General features: G+C 44.9%; 2 protein-coding genes and 1 long non-coding RNA gene across 6 annotated transcripts in view; 2 read left to right on the top strand and 1 right to left on the bottom strand.

Annotated features, from left to right (window-relative positions):
* The window catches only part of LOC143011701 (uncharacterized), a 25,726-nt gene extending 10,818 nt beyond the window's left edge, over window positions 1-14,908 (top strand). For all 3 annotated transcript variants that reach the window (XM_076164674.1, XM_076164673.1, XM_076164672.1), the window contains 7 exons: window positions 8,719-8,825; window positions 10,904-11,069; window positions 11,308-11,467; window positions 11,567-11,700; window positions 11,831-11,976; window positions 12,647-12,731; window positions 12,833-14,908. In XM_076164674.1, coding sequence (XP_076020789.1) covers window positions 8,719-8,825; window positions 10,904-11,069; window positions 11,308-11,467; window positions 11,567-11,700; window positions 11,831-11,976; window positions 12,647-12,722 — 789 coding nt within the window. In that variant the 3' untranslated portion in view covers window positions 12,723-12,731; window positions 12,833-14,908. The remainder of the gene's footprint in view (window positions 1-8,718; window positions 8,826-10,903; window positions 11,070-11,307; window positions 11,468-11,566; window positions 11,701-11,830; window positions 11,977-12,646; window positions 12,732-12,832) is intronic.
* LOC143011704 (uncharacterized) lies at window positions 11,848-16,993 on the bottom strand. Of its 2 annotated transcripts, XR_012964940.1 has the most exons (4): window positions 16,859-16,974; window positions 16,625-16,707; window positions 16,331-16,444; window positions 11,848-11,954 (listed from the first exon to the last, which is right to left on the bottom strand). It is a non-coding gene; the product is annotated as an uncharacterized LOC143011704 (long non-coding RNA). The 2 variants fall into 2 exon arrangements; XR_012964939.1 differs by lacking the exon at window positions 16,625-16,707 and having other exon boundaries at window positions 16,859-16,993.
* On the top strand, window positions 16,969-20,937 carry unc119b (unc-119 lipid binding chaperone B). Its single transcript, XM_076164676.1, has 5 exons — window positions 16,969-17,319; window positions 18,794-18,907; window positions 19,288-19,396; window positions 19,503-19,675; window positions 19,780-20,937. The coding sequence occupies exons 1-5, from the start codon at window positions 17,070-17,072 to the stop codon at window positions 19,890-19,892; spliced, it is 759 nt and encodes a 252-aa protein (XP_076020791.1). The 5' UTR covers window positions 16,969-17,069; the 3' UTR covers window positions 19,893-20,937.

The raw sequence follows: 20,937 nt of genomic DNA, 5'->3' as shown, positions 1-20,937 counted from the left end.
TACTTAGTGTCTGCTTCAACACCTGCAGCAGCTATGTCCTCTCTGCTCCTGTTAGTAAACACAGGATGGAGAAAGTTCTCAGCTCCTGTGAAATTTCACAGTGAATTCAATTAATAATTTGCAATCAAACATGAAAGTGAGAGCGCCCTCTCTTGCTCTCTCTGACACACTCTCTCTATGGGACTCTCTGATTTCTTGACTTAATGTTAAAGCTATTTATTGATTTGATACACAGCCTGACTGAGTATGTTTGATTTGGGGATGTAATCATATATTCATTTAGAGGATCAATTTCCTTGCCTAGTTGTTGCTTTATGTTTTGTTGCTTCAATCAAATCGTGGATGACATCACCATGTATAAATCTATCTCTTCAACACATCGGCAGCAAAATCCCTGCAAAATGTGCTTTAGTATTACGTCGACCATTTTACAATCAGGATACACTAAAATAATAAAAGACATGGTGGAAAGCTTAAACTCTGTATTAGCAGAAGTCGGATATCATTGATATTCAGCGGGGTAAGAGTCTTCAGGCACATGATGCTGGGTGACATCACTGGCATAAGTCAGAGGGTCTGAGGCTGCCGAGCGAGACAGAGCAGCGATGGGTATCGGGCTGAGAGCTTTGTTATACACGTGGGCGTGCTGCCCGACGCCACGCGGTCTCTGGGTAAGTGACAGCACTCTTGTGTTCCTGATGTTTACGCCTGTGAGGCACACTTATATATAAAAAAATATATATACAATATTGAATCTGTGTCCAGATGCTCTGTACGTTTTCTTAGCTCTGTCCGCTATGTGTGGTTGTCGGTTGAGCATCTGGCTGACGCTGCTCCCTGCCTGATGATGTCAGCAGGATGGGGAAAGTGGTGAACTGCTGTGAGTCACTTCCAAGTGGCTGATATATAAGTGTTTGGATCACTGCTTAAAAACCTGCTCAAAAAATATTATTATTATTATTATTGGAAGCATAACATTACTGAAATAATACTCAATTTATGACACTTGGGGGAAAAATCCCTTTAACACCACTTCAGTACTCTCAGGCTCAGTTGTCTTTGTCTTTTATAGGCGTCCATCTCAGCTTCGAGTAGACAGTATGACGAGTGTGTGTGGGTGAAAGGGCAGTCGGGAACAGAGAACCTTGTCGCCGGCTTGATTGGCTTTGATGATGCATTTCAAATAACTGCTAATCATATTACCAGTAGGGGGCATATGTGGACAACTATTTAGTGGACATGAATCTCTGTAAACTCTGTGTGTCTGGAGTTGGTTGAGTTAAGCACTTGTGCAGCTAAGAAGTGATAAGCTGTGTAGCTTTCTGCTCTCTGCCCATGTTTGTTCAAGGCTGAAGCTAGAGATTTGTTTAAACCAAAACATTCTCTCTTGGCTGTGCGGTGCTGACAGGTGAACGAGCTCACAGTCTGTGTGTATTTGTACAGCCACACCTGTGTTACCCTCCCTTCTATTTTCTCTCTTATGTGTTATCGACCTATTTATAGTCTCCCCCTTGACATGAACATGCACTTGTGCTCCCTTACTGCTCTGATCATACTTTATCATCCTCTCTTGCTTTTCTGTTGTTACCTCCATACAAACACGTTAAGCTCTCTGCTCTCTGTGCCTCCTGTATTTGTTTCCGCCTCCCTCCTCAGTGTGTCGGCCGTAATAGTTCACTGACTTGCCTGCAACAGAAGCAGATGGGAGCGACACAGCACTGCAGAACATATATCACCCTCCTCCTCCCCGCTCGCTCCCTTCTGCACTGAATCAGGGACCTCCCATTCTCGCTCTCTCTCTCTCCCTCCCTCCCTCTCCCTCCCTCTGATTCTGTTCCACACTCTCTCTCTCCCCACCCAGTTTCTCCTTGACAGGGAGTCTGGTAGAGCTGGATACAGAGAGCACAGCTGCTGACGCATATGCGCTTACCTGCCTGTACCTGCAGGAAAAGGCAAACAGAAAACATTTCCCACCATTCCTTTGGGCTCCTCTGGATGCGACTCCCCCACAGTACTCTCTTGTTCTCTCTCTCTTTGGCATGACGTTGATTGTCCTCTGGTTTTCCTTATGGAATAGGAATGCTGCCAGCGTTACTGCACCATTCCTCCTTGCATGTTTGTGACAGACGAACAGCCCTAAAGGCACTGAGGAAATGTAGCCGTCCTGGATGTGGTTTTTCTACTTTTAATGCGGGCCCTGCTTTGGGAGGGACGTAACTACGCAGACTGTACAAGAGCTGTCAGGTTGGTTCATATCGAGGCTTTGGTCAGGACAGATTCTTTCACACTTTGGCAGAGCTGTCATTGAGGATTGGCGCTAATTGAAATTAGTATTATAGCTCTTAATGCAGGCAGGCTGTGTGATGAGAGTGTAGCCCTGATTGCTGTCACATGTAAATGGTATGTTATCAGTGTTGACAGTATTGCCTTCTAGAGGTGATGTTAGTTTGTCTACTTGAAGCCAAAGGAAGATGATTGAGCTGCTGTAGCAAGTTTTTCATAAAATCCCGTGGAGTGTTGCTCTGCATACCTTGCAGTAAGTGTCCGTTATAGAACAACTTTATATAGCCTTTTACATGCCCAGTTGGTTAGTGTGGCAGGCGTAACATATCAAGCATATCTTGTGCGTATTGAAATAGACGGCCGAAAGCTTAACAGTTCACTTGAGGCCGGCAGCCTGGAGCCTTGACAGTGATGAGCTGAAACAGTCCTGATGGCTCAAGTGGGACTGCACTGCATTTAAAAGTGAACCGAGAGAGGCTCAAGACTGCAACAGTGGAGGACCTGCTGCTGGTCTTGATGCTGCATTGCCGTACACAGCAGAAGCTACCATCACTATCACCAGCACATCTGACTGGCTGAGCTGTTGTCATTCTCTTACCACCACTGCACTGCTGCAGCATTGACCTAGCGGCGCACTTCAGTGGATACCTAGGACACTGTCCCCGGACTGGCACCTCCTCAGCTCCACCCCCCCCTGCACCTGAATGATTCCCTGCTGCTGTGAAGCCAAGAGTCTTAGCTCCTCTCAGAGACTCTATTCTGACACAGCAGGTCGTGCTTGCGCCGGGTTGTGATGGAGTATCTGGGGGACAAGCTGTCAGTGGCCCACTCTCAGGTGACTGGATGGGTGGGAAACGTGCGTCGCTCCTTTCACGGCGCACTCAGCTTCATATCCAGTTCGGTAGAGAGGGGAGACAGAGGGGAGGACGGGACTGGGGATTTCAAGAGGACCAACTCCCTGCGCTCCCTGGCCTCTCGCAGCAGGGAGTCCTTCCGCAGGTTCTCACTGCGCAGCCAGCAACGTCTGTCCTTACGCAGGCGCACCGCACCCAACACCCCCACTGCTGTAAGCACACACACACATACACGCGCGCACACACACTGCCAACTCACACCAAGGATATACAAATACCATCTTCAGCTGCTGATGCAAATTACCAGCTGTAATCAAAGTATAGAGAGTAATTGGCACAGGCAACCATGGTGATGATTGCCACATGATTTATTAGAGAATCAAGTATTTGTAACTATTGACCATAATATCACCAGATGGTACTGTTAGAAAATTCCCATGTTGAAGAGGAGTGACATCATTGTTTAGGAAAAACCTCAAATGTTGCCTTGTAAATACCTTTATTTAACCCCCTTAAAATTGATAGAAATCATGTTGTTTTGCTGCAAAGTTGAGCATTGCAGTTCTGTAATGTTACTGTGCTAACAGCTGGTCCTTCATCAACCACTTGGCTTCGGGCCAAACATCTCCAACATGTCAAGAACGTGCCCATCTGCCGCACTTTGCCCCTCCTGACTCCCTCACGGCCCTTGCGGCCTCATGCCCGTCTCTGTCCTCTCACCACTCGCTCCTATTGCCGCAGTGTTAACCTTTGTTTGTCTGTGTTTAGACAAGTTGCCGTTGATGGTTCCTCACTCCTTTCCTTTGGCTAGTGTTGGCCTCACATCAAAACGTCACAGTGGTGACTGAAAGAGGGAGGAAACCATATGAAAGTTCTGTCAGAAGTGCTTAGAATAAACTAAAATGGCATTTGTGGTTCAATATCCAATCTGAATTGACTACAAGATCCATACAGAGTTAATGTCGACAACGTATTTGTTGAATGTTTAAAGGATTGATAAAAGCTTTATTTTATGGCGAAGGTGCATAACATCCAACGTGTCTCAAAATCTAAACTCCCCTCCCGGACATGAGATCAGGTTCAGACTGTATGGAAAGGACACATTTAGAAGAAAACAGAGAGGTTGAGACAGACATTGCACTGGAGTTAAGTCCATCATTAGCCGATTCCTGCTGCACTCCAATGCCTCATGAGTCACAGCGTTTAAAGATGAGAGGCATTTTCATGACGCCTGTGTGGCTGTCAGTTGTGTTGACGTGTCTTAGTCCAGATGAAATGTAGTATGTAATAGCGGTCAAAGAAGCGTTGGTTGGGATTGAGGGTAACACGCTAGCCAGTAAATGGGCGAGAGAAGGACGGGATGTGGAATCTGGGACGACCTACCATACGCTTCAGAGGCGAAATATGTGGTGCCAACTGTGAACTATGTGGAGTCATAGATGATAAATCACTGAATTTATGAAGTACTAACACTTTCTAAATGAGGATTTGTGCTTTTATCACTTTCACATTTTGTTAAATCAAGTATAGCTTTGGCTAGATTGACTGAACAACTATTTCAACATAAGGTGTGAAGGCGTCCCGTTGGCGTCCCAATTTTGGGCAGCAAACATAATGTAATCAATATATTGCTTGATGATTTAATGAAGCAATTCGTATTTGCAGCTCTAGTTTTGTTTTGGATATTAATACTGTCCCCTCTCCTGTTTGTTGTTGCCCCTTATGTATTGGATTGCCTAAAAAGATTTAAATACATTTTCAGCATGATTGAATGCTCCCTATAAGAGTCTTGATTGCTTGTAGTCTATAAATTATGTATATACAATATATTTTGGACAAGCCTGTGTCAAGTGGTAATGTAGATGGAGACGGACTGTGACTGATCTGATAGCAAGAAGCTACTCAAACTGTGAGGTGACTTACCAATAAAAATCTATATTTAATTTGGTGATGCTGGTCATGCAATCACAATAAAGGCATTCTATTCTATTCTGTTCTAATCACTCAACTGCTCTGTTGTGGCATTCACGTTATATCAGGCGTAAATATAAAAAATGTAACTATAAACTGTCAACCAGACTCCCGATTCACCAAGGAAGAAGGCAAAGGGAGGCCGGAAGCAAAATAAACATCCATGTCATGTCACTTAGCATGGATGTTTTCACTTGACATGGAGAATCCCTTCATTAATATGTGTAATTAAAGCTATTTTACACATTTTATGAAACAGCTGTACTGAAGGACACCTCAGAGAATACATGAAGCTCTACCGTCGAGTAAAAGAGACAATCTAAAAACCAATCGATCAAGAAAGCGACTCCCAAGTTGAAAGTAACCATGACTAAAACCTTTAAGTTGCTGCTCTGCCCACATCATCACGGCGGGGGATCAGGTTTCTGGCGGCGTTCTTAAGCCCAGTCAGGCTCTGTTCTAACCAGCTACTTTGTATGTCTGTATGTTCATTTACGTAACGAAAGCAAACAAAGCGCTCTTCAGTTGTTCTAGCCGCGTGTGTCTTAGTGTAAGCCGCCCTGACATGCGGGTGGAATGGCCATTCGTTGACATGAGATTAGTGCTCATGGGAGCGGTTTGTTTTGAATCTCTCTTGGATATGGGAGATATTGATTTCTTCTATGTTGTGTGTGAGAGAGAGAGTGCACGTCGTATATATTCCCACTCCACCCTGGTCAGATTGACCAGAGCACTGCTGGGATTGATTGAATGTGGCTTCATAGAGGGCTTTTTTTTTCATAGTCTGATAGTAATTGAGATGCTCACAGCAGATCAGATTCCATTTCCCATAAGCTGCATTGCCTCATATCATGATCACTGCTCTATGGTGATGTCGGCTCCAGTATTGGTAAACATTTCATCTTATGAACTGGAGCTCAGCACTCTGCTTCTTCATCAGCTGCAGCTTATTTTCATTGAAAGTGTCGCAACTGGGCTATAGGGAGTGTGTGTTTGTGTTGGTGTGTGTCCTGCTGTTGGAGAAGAGTCACCTCCCAATTCCACCTGCAGCAGAACACAAAGCAGCCTCAGAGAGATACATAAATCTACTATCACACTTACTACATTAGATTATATGCACGTGTAACAGCAAACGTGCCCCGTGTTCACAGCCGTGCAGCGCTACATCTCAGCCGCTGGCTTCTGTTTATCTGTCAGAACTTTCCGTGGCCTCGTACAAGCCACTTCCTCAGTCAGATTCTGTCAGTCCACTTAGGTGATCGGCCCTTTCTCTCCTTCATCCTTCCATTCATCCGTTCTTTGTTACGCCGTTTCCCCAGACACGCCCTTCCTGGCTGTTGCTAATGTTATGGAGGAAAAGTCTGCCTCCTGATAGCTCTGAACCCTTGCCTTAAGACCTGTTGGCTCTTACAGGCCTCTTTCTTCATCCTTATCATCCATGTTAATGTGTGCTAGCAGAACCTGCTCTCCAAGGCTCACCAAAGGTTTTGTCTGCCATTGTTTGGTCGTCAATAAACGTGTCTGAACGTGGGAGCGTCCCGAGATGAATGCAGGCTGACTTACAAGAGAAAGAAGAAAAATGCTAAATGCTGCCTCATTGCCAACATTTGGGCTATTAAAAGCCCTCATTTTACTGCATAATAAATGCTGGTAGATAACAAAGAGCCACTAAAGGCTTTCAGCTTCTGCTTTGAGCAGACGGGTTCCATAAGTCTTTTCTTTATGCTGCTGTGTCAGGCGCCTCTTCTCAACATGTTCCAGCCAAAGCAATGTTCTCTATGGTGATCAAATCAGGGTGTGTTCAGGGTGTGGCAAACACACACACAGGAAATCCAGATAGGTTTTTTATTGAGCTTGTTTAGTTTCTTATTACACACTTAATCCCACGTACGTAATGTTGTCAATTATTTTCTACACATCAGTTATTCTCTGTTCTAGTGTGGCTGCTGTTTTTGGAATTGAGTTCTGAGCCAACAACGGGGGGGGGGGGTCAAAGGGTTTAAAAGATGTGTTGTCCAGGCCAGGAAATGTTTTGAAAAATATAATTATGACCGTATACTTGTCGAGTCAAGCTTGAACCTGAGAAGGGAAGATGATTATCATCCTTACATTTCCTGGCAGCAGATGTGTCAGTGTATTGTGATGTGGCTGACATCAACCACGGCCTCCGCTGAATGTCTGTGTACTCTACCATAAGTTTGTTTTTGCAGCACTTGCAACACTCTTGTTACTAATTGTATCTTATCGGAGCCATTCAGCTTGTTAAGCATGTTTAGTCAGATTTTGGTGTTTTCTCCTCTGATAGGCTGTTCAGCCTTTTGAGGCTGTTGCTTATGAGTGTGTGTGAGGTGAAGCAAACCTTTGATCAGTTGTTTTTGTGTGGTCTGCTTGGTGCTACACTTTGATTTGGACTTGGGGGGGGGCGCAGGCTGGAGCCATGTGCAATTGAGGGCAGGTGATGTCATCCTGAGAAGCAGTGTGAGCTCTGAAGCCTCGAGAGGAGGATGTACTTGAGCCCAAGTGCTTTCTCATACAGGCAGAAGTATCGCATGCCGCGCTCACTGCTCTCTGTTGTCTCTTTTCCTGTCAGGAACATCAAAGCTGATGAACGACATGCTACATTGTTGTTGTTGTTTTTCTCTCTTTCTTCAGTTATATCATTGCTCTCCATTTCTCACTTTCACTCTCCGCCTCAAGTGTTCTCTCCTCATGGCCTCTCCTGTACCGGTTTCCTCCCCCTGCGCACACAAAGGAAACAGGGCCGGCATTCATGGAGCTCTAAGAATGAGAGCTCTGATCTGCAATCACCGGCCATATAAAACATCACAAGTGAACGGCTTTCAGATAAGCTCTCATATTGGAGGAACCTGGACAATTAGAGAGCCAGGTGTATCGTGTTTCTCTGTCCAGCCCTCAGGCGGCGTCTGAGGACAGGCAGAGTTTCTATTGTGTTTTTCTATGTAGGCCAGTGTTATCGCTGCATGCGCAGGCGTGCCTCAGAGAGCAGTGTGTGTGGTTCGGGGACAGTATGTCCTCTCTAACAGCCTCATTAAAAGAGACATGGTTCAATAGCCAGCAAACACACTCTCAATCACCCACCCACACGTCTCCATCTCTGTCCCCACTCTGTACCTCCATCTCTGTCCATTAACTCGTCCAACGTGGTTGCTCAATTTTTTACAGGATACAGCATCGATCAGACACTAAGATGAGAATTAAGTAATAAGAATAAGAACTCTCATTGGAAACACCTGAATGTGCTCACTCTATACTATCACTCTTATTGAATACTCATCAGAATTTGGGGAGCGTTTGTTCAACTTCGTCTTCATCACACTTACGTATGTTTAAGACATCCTCTCTCTCTCTCTCTCTCTCTCTCTCTCTCTCTCTCTCTCTCTCTCTCTCTCTCTCTCTCTCTCTCTCTTCTCTCTCTCTCTCTCTCTCTCTCTCATCTCTCTCTCTCTCTCTCTCTCTCTCTCTCTCTCTCTCTCTCTCTCTCTCTCTCTCTCTCTCTCTCTCTCTCTCTCTCTCTCTCTCTCTCTCTCTCTCTCTCTCTCTCTCTCTCTCTCTCTCTCTCTCTCTCTCTCTCTCTCTCTGCCCCTTTCAGGTTCAAAGTGGCGGTGGTGAAGAGGAAGGGAAGGACTCAGACTCACCGATCCGTGACACCGACAGTCAGTATGGAACCTGGGACACAGGACTGCGCACAGACGACAGGTAAACATCAAACTCTCTCCACCACCCAGAAGATGGGATGTGTGTTTCTCCCCCCCCTTTTTTTTTTGCTGATATTATTTATTCTTATTCACTGTGATTACATACACGCAAAATAACTTGTGGAACATTTACGTGCAGCGTGAAAAAGGCAGAATGAAAGCCAGAGCGGTGTACATGACAGGAGTTTAGCGACGGACAAAAGGGCTTTCTCACCGCAGGCGTTTGGACTTGTCGCAGCAGGTAAAGCACAGGTGGAACTGGTGGCGCCGTTCACAATATGAGGCCCCGGCATTGTCCAACCTACACTGAATCCAGCTTTTATTCATATTAAACACAGGAGAGAACTCGGTAGCTCTTTAAAGGCTTGAAAGAACGTAAAAGATATAGAAGTTAATACATTAAGTAAACAGTATTCATTTTGAATATCCTGCTTGAAGATTAAACTGTTTCCCTGTCGAAGCTCAGACTTGGCCAGCCAATCCAAAGCACTTTTAAGGTGGTGGGAAATGTTCTGAATGATCTGGAATGCAGCATAACGAATATTAAGGGTCTCTGATGTTCATGGGCGCCGCAGTATTTAGATTCTGATGATCCGGGGGAAAAAGTGGTGAAATCAAGATGACTTTAACATAACCCCATCAAATAGTTATTATTCAGGAGCCTGCTGGGTCTGATGGAAACAGACTGAACAGTGCTGGAAGCTTCTGGTGGCTCCACTCACTCTGTTACTCAGATCAGCTGCCGTGAGAGCGTCCGCCCACAAAATGTCCACTCATGTCTTTTCAATGCTGTGGGCGTGAACAAACAGTGTCTGATTGACATTATCTTGAATCTTATCACACCTGTTAGGGTTGGACTCAAAGCTGTGTGATGCAGTATCAGCAAGAATGAATGTAAACAAACTGGTTCTGAAACAATCGTAGGTGTATTATTATACAGACAACAAACATTTGGTGCTTCCAAACTTGAGTATTAAGAGATCATTTCAACCCATGTTGACAATTTTACTGGCATTTTATATATTAAACAATAAATAAAAACATTATTCCAATCCAACATATTAACTGAACCACATACTTTGAATAAGCAAGTGCATTTAACCTGTCCATTGTAACTGTGCAGTGCACATTTAAATCAGATGAGTAGAGTCATAATATGTTTCATATGTATCATCATGCAATGATCTAAATGTACTTTTAAACTCCTTTAAAGAAACGTTCCAGTGCTGTGCTGTGATCAGCGCTGCTGCCCAGTAATGATGGTGACCTTGTCATGCTGCTGATTCATTCCTGTCCATAAATGAAGCTTGGGCAGCTTAAATCTGCAATCTAACACCAGTCTGATCGATGAAGAGCAGCACACAGGCGCAGAGAGAATAAGACACGCTCTGTCACGTGTCGTCCTGAAGGACACAGGACAGGGAGGCTGAAATGATGGCGGCTTCTTAGTCTGTCAGAGAGACGTTCACACTGCAGATTCCACTAAGATCTGGTGTCATCTTTTGTCGTCTTTCTGCCTCGTCCAGAGTGGAGCCGACCTCCAGCTCTGCTTACTGATCCTCCACTGTTCACACTGTGAAATGATGTATTAACTAATTCATTCATAAAGCACAACTCTCAACATAAAGTGAGGAACATTAAGTTATATAGCTCCTATCAAACACAAAGGCAATTTAGAGTGCTTTACCAATCAAAAGATGATTAAAAGGAAAGCTTAACTTCAGAATTTATAAAATGCAATAAAAGACTTCAAATTAAAAGGTTACAGTTCAGTGGAAGAACCCATGATTTATATATAAAGCTGCAACAAATAAGGTCTGAAGGCTGGATTTAAACCAGCTGAGAGTCGAACTGTGTGCGGAACTGTTTGAGCTATCACTGCCCCCCTGTGGCCACAACATCATATAACACTACTAACCAGCGCTGAAGAGCAACTCATCTTCTGTTCAAGATTGTGTTTCTTGAATGTGTTTTATAGTCTTATAGGCGTGATGACTGGATTCTTTTATGGTGTGTTTGTGTCTCCAAACCAGGTCATTGTATTATTATTGTTGTAATTATTATTATTATTACTTTCAGCCTCACTCCTGCCACTCCCAGCTCAGACAGCAACCTCAGCCCCTCACCGAGGAAGCCCACTACACCCCACACACCCGGTGCACACACGTCACCCATGTACCAGGACAGCCTGGACGGCCTTGGCCCCTCCACTCCACCTGAGAACCAGCTGCTTCCTTTCCCTGACGTAAGCATTGTCTCTCCTAAACCTTCAAGATTTAACCTGCGACCTGTATGCAAACTAAAGCGCTCTCACTCACCACCAAACTTCAGAGCAGAGAAGCTGCTGTCGCTCTCAAATTGATGAATAGGTCCTCTAACCAATGAGTAAACTGAAGTTATTTGTGTTTTCTGATGTCCTTAGAGGTTTTCATGCATAATGTACTTATAAAAAGTATTACTTCCAATTCTCTATGGACCTCTAGGCCCCAACCGCTCTGTTGGACACGAGCGCACTCCGCTCCAGAGCCCAGCTGGGGAAGAAAAGAGCGCCGCGGTCACGTCCCTCCAGAGCGGCCCGTCAGACTCTGCTCACAGAGGCAGAGGGAGGAGCCACTGAGGACTGGCGTTACCGCGATTCCACAGGTAAGAGCTGCACTGAGACCTCAAGATGGCATCTGAAGTTTGTTGGTCTGTTTTCTTTTTTTTTTCCCATTAATTTGAATCTGAATTGTCCTGTGACAGAGGAGAAGTTTGAGAGTAAGAAGGAGTCTGACTCTGAGGAGCAGGTGAGAGGAGCCGACGGCGGCCCTGCTGCTACCTCCTCTCAGCCACAGAGGGTCCCCCTTTTCCCCGGGATCGACCCCTCAGCTTTAAAGGTGAGCCAGCAACTGTGCATCTGTGTCTTCAGGAAATGGGATCCACTGCAAACATCCACCAACAAGACATAAGTTGCGTGTTCAGTCTGGTATCTGCTTATGAGCGTCTTTGTCTGGTTATTACTCTCAGGCGCAGCTGAAGAGGAGGGGCGACTCTGACCATCAGACGGACGGAGCTGCTCCCACCTCCTCCCAGCTTTCCCACGCTCCAAAGTCGCCCTTTCTTCCACATGCAGCGCGTGTGCTGCCCCCGCCTGGTGGAAAAGAAAATGGCGGGTAAGCAACACTAGTTTGAAGGGAAACGGGAAGAGCACTTTTTGAGCCATTATTATTGACACGGACCATGGAGACGAGCACAGCTGGTGCTCGTCTCCATCGTCGTCTTCATCAAAAGTGTTTCTGTGTGGGTTGTCTGAGTCACATGCCTCTGCCATGTCTGAAACTTGTTTATTCAAATTACCAACTATAATTCAGGACACGCAGAGGTCATGTGACCGTATCCATGCAAATCAGCGTCTCTGTACTCTTCCTCCATACTTTCCTCTGCACCTTCGTCCGGCGATAGGCAAGGCTGCTGAGTTGTGTTGATGTTGAATTTCTGTGAAAATGACTCGTCTAGAGTGAAGATGGTGATCTTAGAGATTTGATCTGTGAATTCAAGGGATATACAGCGCTCACCTTGTTCATTTAGTGCAGCTGTGCTCACGATACACAGATCTGGGAGGCCAATTCCTAAAACACGTGGTTCCATGCAAATTGCTTTGTTGTATTAGTTTAAACACACACAGGTGTTAAAGGCCCCTAATTATCTGTTAGTCAGTCACAGTAAATCCACGGGTTAAAGGTTATACTCTGTAGCCCGGGTCTTCTCTCTGCACTCAGGACGTGTTTAATGATTGTTTTAAACTTTCTAATTGTCTTTGCTGCCCGTCTGTTCTCTTTGCAGTGAGGAGAAATCACCCCAGTGGTTAAAAGAGCTAAAGTCCAAGAAGCGCTTGAGTCAGTATGAAAATGAGAATTAAGTAAATGAGGTGAGTTTTATTTCTTTTCCCTCTCCTCCTTAACCACAAGCTCCTATTTGTTTCCAGTTTGTTTCAGTTGATAAATGTTTCCCTCCTCTTCTCCCTGTCAGGTTGCCTTAACAGATGAATGTGTGTGAATCTGAAGCCTTAATGCTGGACCCAGAGAGAGGGAGGGAGGCCCAACCTGCCGCTGCTCACATATGTTCTGTTTTTCTTGTCTTTTTGTTTCTTCCCGTCTGGGTCTTTAAATGTGCATGGTGCCTTTTTTCACGGAGAGTCTCTGTCTTAACGCAAAAAGAAAACAAGCCAGGTGAGAAAGTGTCCCGCCGCTCTGCTCGCTCCTGTGGAAGGAGAGACTTCACCGGGACCAGAAGAGTGGGACTCAGATCAGGGTCAGGATACGGTTCACTTGTGGGACCAAAGACACCGCTTACATGGCAGGTGCTTCATCCTACGCTGAAGGAAGATCCAAGTCCTCTACAGACCGTTTGTATTTAGTCTACTCACTACACTAACATGTACAGGTTGGTGTCTGTGTGTCACATAGGGTAACATTTCAGACCGAGAACAAAACACAGCTGACCTAAGCATTAGCAGGAATGTATATCATGTTAGTAACTGTAAACAGAAATGTTATATTTGTACATCATTGATATAAGAAAGACGATAGTTTTTGAAAATATAGAAACACATCTTGAGGCGCCGAAGCCTTTTTACTTTACACTCCAAAACGTAATGTCTCCATTACTGCATAGATGTTGTTTGGTTGTGTTTATGGGAGAAGGAAGGGGGACGTTTGGCCAGGTGACGCTTTACCAGACACGCACACTCTTTACCAGAGCTCGACCGATATTAGAGAGGCCCGTAATAACATTTGGAGAAATGCGTCCTGCAATCTCTGCAGTAATCTCTGCAATAACAGTCAGTACAGCTGCACGCACTTTAATACAGCTTCTCCCCAGATCAAGGCCACAGATCAAACATCATGAATACACGCCGGCCAGCTCAAACTGAAGTATGCTGACTCAGCGTAACGGATGATTCAGACATGTTAATCTCTTAATCAGAGGGAGATGCCTCCTCACGCACAGGGAGGATCAGTGAATTATATACTGTAGATGAAACTATTAAATGATAGCAATCCATAAAATGAGAGATAACACTAATCAAAATAAGAGTTAACTACTGTATACATGTAACCAGGTGCAGCCAGGATAGAAATGAGCTACAACTGGCCGTTTCTTTGTTACGCCTATGGTGACTTCCATGGTTCAACAGCATTCCCCTGCCTGTATTTCACAGGGTACAGTGAAACAAAGATGCTGAAATGCTGTTAACAGAAATCCGGACGACCTTTTCCTCCTGCTGATCACCAAAATCATGTTAACTGACATTTCCTTTTGCACAAAACGGCACAAAGCAAGACTGATTATGTGTAAATATCGGTCGGGCTCAGTCTCATCAGCAGTCTTTCCCTGAAAACACTAATCAGTGTCTTCCCTCCTTTCTGCCTTTCATCCCTTAAACGTGTTGAATGACTGTGAACCAGAGTGACTGTGAGAAGTGTAAGGACAATGTAGCTGTATGCATCTCTAATCATGCCACGCCTTCATCATGGACCCCTCAGACTTCCTGCGTTATTGTTTGACTGCATGTATGTTTGTTTAAATTTTCCAACAAATGTGCAATTTTTCCCCCTCATTCGTCCCCATTCTGTGCATGAACAATCTTCGTTCCCCCGCCGCCCCAAGGCTCGTCTCACATGACTCCAGTGTTCATCACGCCTCAGCGTCTCTCTCCATACACACGTCGCTGGTTGCACCTGCTCCGTAGCCTCAACCCCACCGTGATCTTCCTCTTCAGTCTGTCATCCAACTCTGCGCTTTAGTCGAGCACTTTGTCACTTGATGCACTACAGCACTGACCTCTGACCCCTCCTGTTAGCCACGTCTCGCCTCCTGTAGACTAGTCGAGATGCTCATGCAATGCAAGTGAATGTGTTTTTGGAGTCCTTGTCCCTGGTTTCTCTGTAAATGAGATTTTACTTTGTCATAAATTTGAGGGTTTTGTTTTGTATGTCTTTCTTTGTCTTTTTTTTTATTTGAAAGTCAAATGTATATTGCACTGTGTTGTACTGGCCAGTGTCTAAAAGTGAATAAATTCTTAATAAAATTTACTTTACATGAGCTACAGTCTGGAGTAACAATGGAACATTAGCAGCTGTAAACACACACGTGATTGCTGTGTTTGTTGTTATTGTTGTCTGTGAACTATGACGAGAACCAGCTAACTGCAGACCATAAATACTACTAATGAACGTCGGCGAACCCAAACGACGACGTCACGCCGGGTTGACTCGCGCGTGTCGGTCCGGTCCATTATGTCATCGTCATTCGTGAGTTGTTACGCCACCAATAAGTGACAAACGCTCTATAAGTGCCAAGAGCACACGGTTACAGAGAGCTGAATGAATTGTTCATACGCTTTAGAGGAGGACAAGTTGACCACAGAGGCCCAGGAGGCTCTGATCGGACACTGGCACCATGAGGAGGAGGGATGCTGCTTTGAAACGGAAGATAGTGTGAATTCCTTCTTTATGTCCAAACACCCCGAGCAGGAGATGAGCTGCCCCCTGGTGGCGAGCAGTGAAACGCATCACTCTGCAGATGTGGATCTGCAGGTGGAGATGGGTGCTGACATGATGGGGCTCAGTGGATATGTGGACCCTCATTTGGATCTGCGGTTGAAGGACATCTCCCCTCCAACCAGATGCGATGCAGCTGGCGTAAACCAGGATTCTTGTGTGGAAGAGGTCGTATTTGTAGAGAAAAGACACACTTATCTATCTAAGATCAAGATTGAGAACGCCAAGCTGGAGGAGGAACACAAACTGACCGAACTCTCCAGAGCCCTGCATGAAGCCCAGGCCGAAAAGCTGGAGCTCCAGAGCAAATGCAGAGCCATGTTACAGACCATAGAAGATGTCGTGCAAGATTCCACCAAATCCCAAATCCGAGAACGTTTCCTCCAGAGGTGCAACGAGGCCAACAAGCAATCTGCCATGCAGGCACGGCAGAGTGAGATCAGGTACAAGACGCAGGTCAAAGTTCTGCAGTCACAGATGTGGAGGAATGAATTCATGATGAACTACTGGAGTGAGAAGTATCTGAGGCGAAGGTGGCTGTCAAGAGTTTGGGGAAGATTTGTGACGGAGTGCAGGAAAGTTGGCAAACAATTAAAACGTTCACTCTTCTAGAAACATTCTAGAAGCACAAATATGAACTATTTCCTACATTGTGGTGCGGCCGGTGGGCAATGAGCTACAAGCTTCTCCTCTGCACCGTCAGTCTGCTGGTGCTGTGGGTCGTATCCTGAAGGTTGTGTGTCCTTGTGACCTGACAAGGCTTTTACGTTGGCATGGAGAGTTTGAACTTAATTGTGTTGAACTGTTTTTATTTATAATGGACAAAGACATCACTGCTGTTAGGTGCAGTACCACCTTATTCACCAGTGTCTCAATCTATAGTCAACTTTATGGGTTGAGGGCCAATTCGCTGGCCAAAACAAACAAACATTTATTATTAAAACACCACATAAAACATTCCCACCTCTGTGCTCTGTGTAGGCTGTTAGTGGCCACACTTAGATGAGATGAGTCACTGCAAACGGTCTGTGAGTCTATGAGTCAATCTGGACTCAACATCTCTCTCTGCTCCATTTACCTGAAAAGTCGAGGAGAATCACTGAACACACTGCCACCTAGTGGAACATACATCACTCCGATTGGATCAATTACTACTGTATTGTCTTTGTTAAAAGTTTAATGGTCAAATTGAGCATAAATTGATCTTTAACAAACATAAATGACGTAAGCTATTTTAGCTTTAAAACGTGCCATGTACCTGACAGCTGAACAGGTATGTCCACTTCTTGTGCGGCTCTAGTCTTAGTCGAGTATAATTCTGTGTAAACGCTGAATGAATGGCTGCAGTAGAGAGAAAGTGTTTGCTGCTTCGGTCTGTAACTTCATGATATGATACGTGTACATCAGCAATTTATGGAACAACTGCGACAGAAAAAACAACTTAATACCGCTTACAATCTAACGCAAAAGATGAAAACACAAACAAACTCACCCTATTAATCTGAACCGGGAGGTCCCAGGGTGTAGATCATTCTTACCCCTTCGGTAACTATGACAACCACCATCGCTGTCAGCCAATCCCAACACTATTTTTTCGTCTCCCGTACACGTTTCACGCCATCTTGGAATTACACCCGCAGTTTGTCTCAAGTCGCCCAAAACAAGCGAGATACGCGGCTCCCTCCTGCGCCCCGCGGTGCGGCATGAGCGGCTCCCGAAACAAAACGGCCCCGGCGCTCAGCAAAGCGCAGACGGACGGGGACACCGGCGCGGCTCCCAACACCAAGGATCGCAAATCTGGCGGCAGTGGCAGCGTCGGTGGAATGCTAAAGAAGCTGAAATCGAGGCGCAGTCAGCCGGAGAAGTGGCCTGTGGTCACCGAGGACGAGCTCCGGGCGGCGGGACGAGACATCTGCCCGGATCACGTCCTGGGGCTCCGCGCTGTCACCGAGGGTGAGTGGGTTACTTTAGAACCATGTTTCCAGCAAGATAGTGTTTGGTGTCACATACGATCTAGTGCCCGGGCTATTTGGTGACCATCTTGAACGCGCCGCCTCTTAGTTAGTAGTGACGGATTTTTAGTCGTTTTCTTGAAAGAGTTAATTTCAAAGTCAATTTTAACATGTTTTTGAAATTAACGAAATTGTGTCACTATGAGGGTTATTGTGCGGTATTGATCTGAGACATTCCACCGCAACAGTTTGCTAATTTATATCAATTCCCACTTGACTGAGTATTTCTGCAAATGAATAATAGACATAATACAACATAAGGAAGACAACTCAAATGTACATTTATTCTAATGAACCACTAAATCTGTCTTCATGAGCTTAATATAGTTTTTTTTTTTAACCTAAATTGAATTTCAACAGGCAACCAGAGAAGCGTTCAAGAAGTCACCAGCTAACCCGGCCACTTGTTCATCTGTAACACTAAGACAATTATTTACGCTAAATGTAGCTCTTCACTGATTCTAGCTGCCTGAAGTCTGTCACTTACTAACCATTAACACCAGGCCACACGTGTAACATAATATGTCCTGACTTTAATGAGTTTGCGTGACCTAATTTCATGGTAATAATCAAAATGTCTTGGCTCTTGCTTGGTCTCAGGGACGTAACTATGAATTCAGTCCCTTCAGTGTGAACATGTCTTGAAGTATAATAATCCTAATGGTGTTGGGGGCATCTTCATCATGGGGCCCCTGCAGTCATCGTCCATCGTCATCCTCCAGTGACAGGGCTAAGCTCAGAAGGTTTAACAAATGCTGTGTATTGTCAGACACCCGGGGGTCTGCAGTGTAGCAGGTCACTTTTAATGCCTGTTATTGTTTTAAAGCTTTTTCCTGAACAGACAACAATGGCTCCACTTCCCCTCTTACTTACTTACTTACTTACACTGTGATGAAAAGGTACAAGCCGGCACTGTTGCATTTCACACACGTGGATGAGTCAGAAAAAAAAACTAATCGCTTATTCGGTTCAATCCAACTTCATGCTCCAAGACATTTGGTGATGAGCTTTATTCTGATTCACCCCTCAGGTGTTGGATGGAGGTTTTGGTCGGCGACTATGTGCAGGCTATCAAGTTAGTTTTTACGCTAAACTCAACTAACCATTTCTTTGTTGAGCTGATGTTGTCCTGCTGGAAGGACGCTAAGATATAACTGTGTGCTGTTACGTTGTGATTTCCCTCCATTGGAACTAAGGGGCCATTATACCGAACTTGATAACAGTAATGGCAACCCACTAATGTGCGTGCCGACATATCTACATTTGTGTGTATATTCAATAAAACATCAGCAGTTAGCTCACTATTGGACACACACACTCATGTCCAAACGGAGAACCTGCTGTCAGAAGATGGAAATGTCTCATTATATTGTAATTGGTTTAAAATGGATTTTCGCCTTTGTCTGGTATTACAGATTACCTCTGCAAACCTGAAGACAACATCTACAACATTGACTTCACACGTTTTAAAATCAGAGATCTTGAGACGGGGACTGTGCTGTTTGAGATCGCCAAGCCACCCAACAGTGGTAAGTAATGATGCTCTTGATAACCATGTAGCACACAGGTCAGGATGTCACAGGATGCACAAATCCTTACAAAGATTCTAAGGAACTCATTTGAGGGCGGAGGGGTCACGTGTCTCTTCCAGCCCCGTGTTTACCACGAATAATTGGGATCAAGACAACACAACTAGCAACAACTAGCAAAGCAAGGTCAGGTGTGATGTGTTTCAAAAGAGCGCGATGTCACTGGGCTGACGTTTGTGGGGCGTCCCACTTATTTGGCGAGGCCCTTTTCTTAATATCAGTATCTATTGCACGGATGAACCCACATTCACACTCGCATTTGAAAGCTACCAGGCCATCAGCAATAAGTCTCCAGTCAGCGGCTGTGTTTTGTGTTCCAGGTCCTGTGGAGAGTGAAGAGGAGACTGAAGATGCAGACACCAGCGCTGGGCGGTTTGTGCGTTATCAGTTCACACCAGCCTTCCTGAAACTGCAAACTGTTGGTGCCACGTACGTAATTAGATTGATCACTTATGAATGTCTGGGCAAGATATAGAGTTGATGTCATAATGATCATTTTTTAATGTAACTGGTGTCTTTGTTTGTTCTCTGTCAGTGTGGAGTTCACGGTGGGGGATCGGCCCATTAACAGCTTCCGTATGATCGAGAGACATTACTTCCAGGGACGCCTCCTCAAGAACTTTGACTTCGACTTTGGGTTCTGCATTCCGAACAGCCGCAACACATGCGAGCACATTTATGAATTCCCACAGCTCCCAGAGGACCTCAGTGAGTTTCTTGTCCGTCATGTGAATTCTGCTTCTTTCTCATTAGACATACAGTAAGATCACATTTGCAATCATGATTCTTATCTGTGCTGCATCTCTCCCCAGTTCGTCAGATGGTGGATCAGCCCTACGAGACCAGATCGGACAGTTTCTACTTTGTGGACAACAAACTGATCATGCACAACAAGGCAGACTATGCTTACGACGGCGGTCTGTAATACCTGAAGGGACATGTGTCCAATATGTCCCCAGACGTCCTGCAACTGTCCAAACTCTGCTTTTTGGGGGAACAGAATTGTTTTGTTTGGACATTCCTGTGAACCCAACAACACTCTTGAACAACAGACCACATCTGCCTTCATAAGTCAATGATTCTTTCATCAGTACCTCACAGAGGCCCGTCTGTCTCTGAGGACGCCTCTGTTAGATAATTCCACTGAAAACCTCTTTGTTCTCTCAGTTGGTTTGACATCCGAGTATCCCGTGTTATTGCTTGAAGATTTTTGCCTTATGTTTCTTGCCGTCTCTGCTGGGAAGGGACACGTTCAGTCACAGGCCTCCTGTGGCAAATGTTCTAAAGTCCTGGTAGTCGTAGTTTCTTTCACTTAGGTAAATAGATGTGATAAGTTGATGTTTATTTGAACTACCTGTTGCAAGTGACAATTGTGTTTCCCGAGAAATGCGAGCATTGACTAGAGATATTTTTTTGGGCTGAGCGATGTTTATGTTCAATTGGGGTGGAGGCATTGACAGTTGTGAGAGTTGTGACGTCCCCCTGCTAGGATGTGAGGGGACTGCAACAGGAGTGTGTCAGTGTAAAGCTCCATCACAGGCTGGGGAAGTCCATCCTCAGATGTGGCAAATAGTAAATTGAAAACTATTTTTGTATATTTGTAAGTCATGTATTTGCCAGATTAAACATTAGGTCATTCACAAAGGTGTTTGGGGTTTTATTAGATGATGTATTTATTATCTTCTTTTGGACGGTGCCAGATAAATACTTTATGCATTTGATTTCCAATTCATGGTGTGAAAATGTTGACATCTCTCAGCTCTTTGTTGTTATAGATATTCATGTAGCACAAGTAGTGACTTTGTTTGAGTTTCATTCTTTCCTTATACACGTGTATTTACTCAGTTTGGACAAACGGGAATGATCCAGTTCCATTTTTGTTTCCACAGCACAGATTTAAGGTTGGTGGCCAGTTTATTTGGGTAAATGTACAGAAATATAAGGAGTGAAACATCTTCAAATTCAAGCAG

Source organism: Genypterus blacodes, unplaced genomic scaffold (genome assembly GCF_046128005.1).
Source record: "Genypterus blacodes isolate CSIRO-AG114 ecotype Tasmania unplaced genomic scaffold, CSIRO-AGI_Gbla_v1 ptg000138l_1, whole genome shotgun sequence".
Taxonomy (NCBI): Eukaryota; Metazoa; Chordata; class Actinopteri; order Ophidiiformes; family Ophidiidae; genus Genypterus; species Genypterus blacodes.
This window is presented reverse-complemented; position numbering and strand designations above follow the sequence as displayed.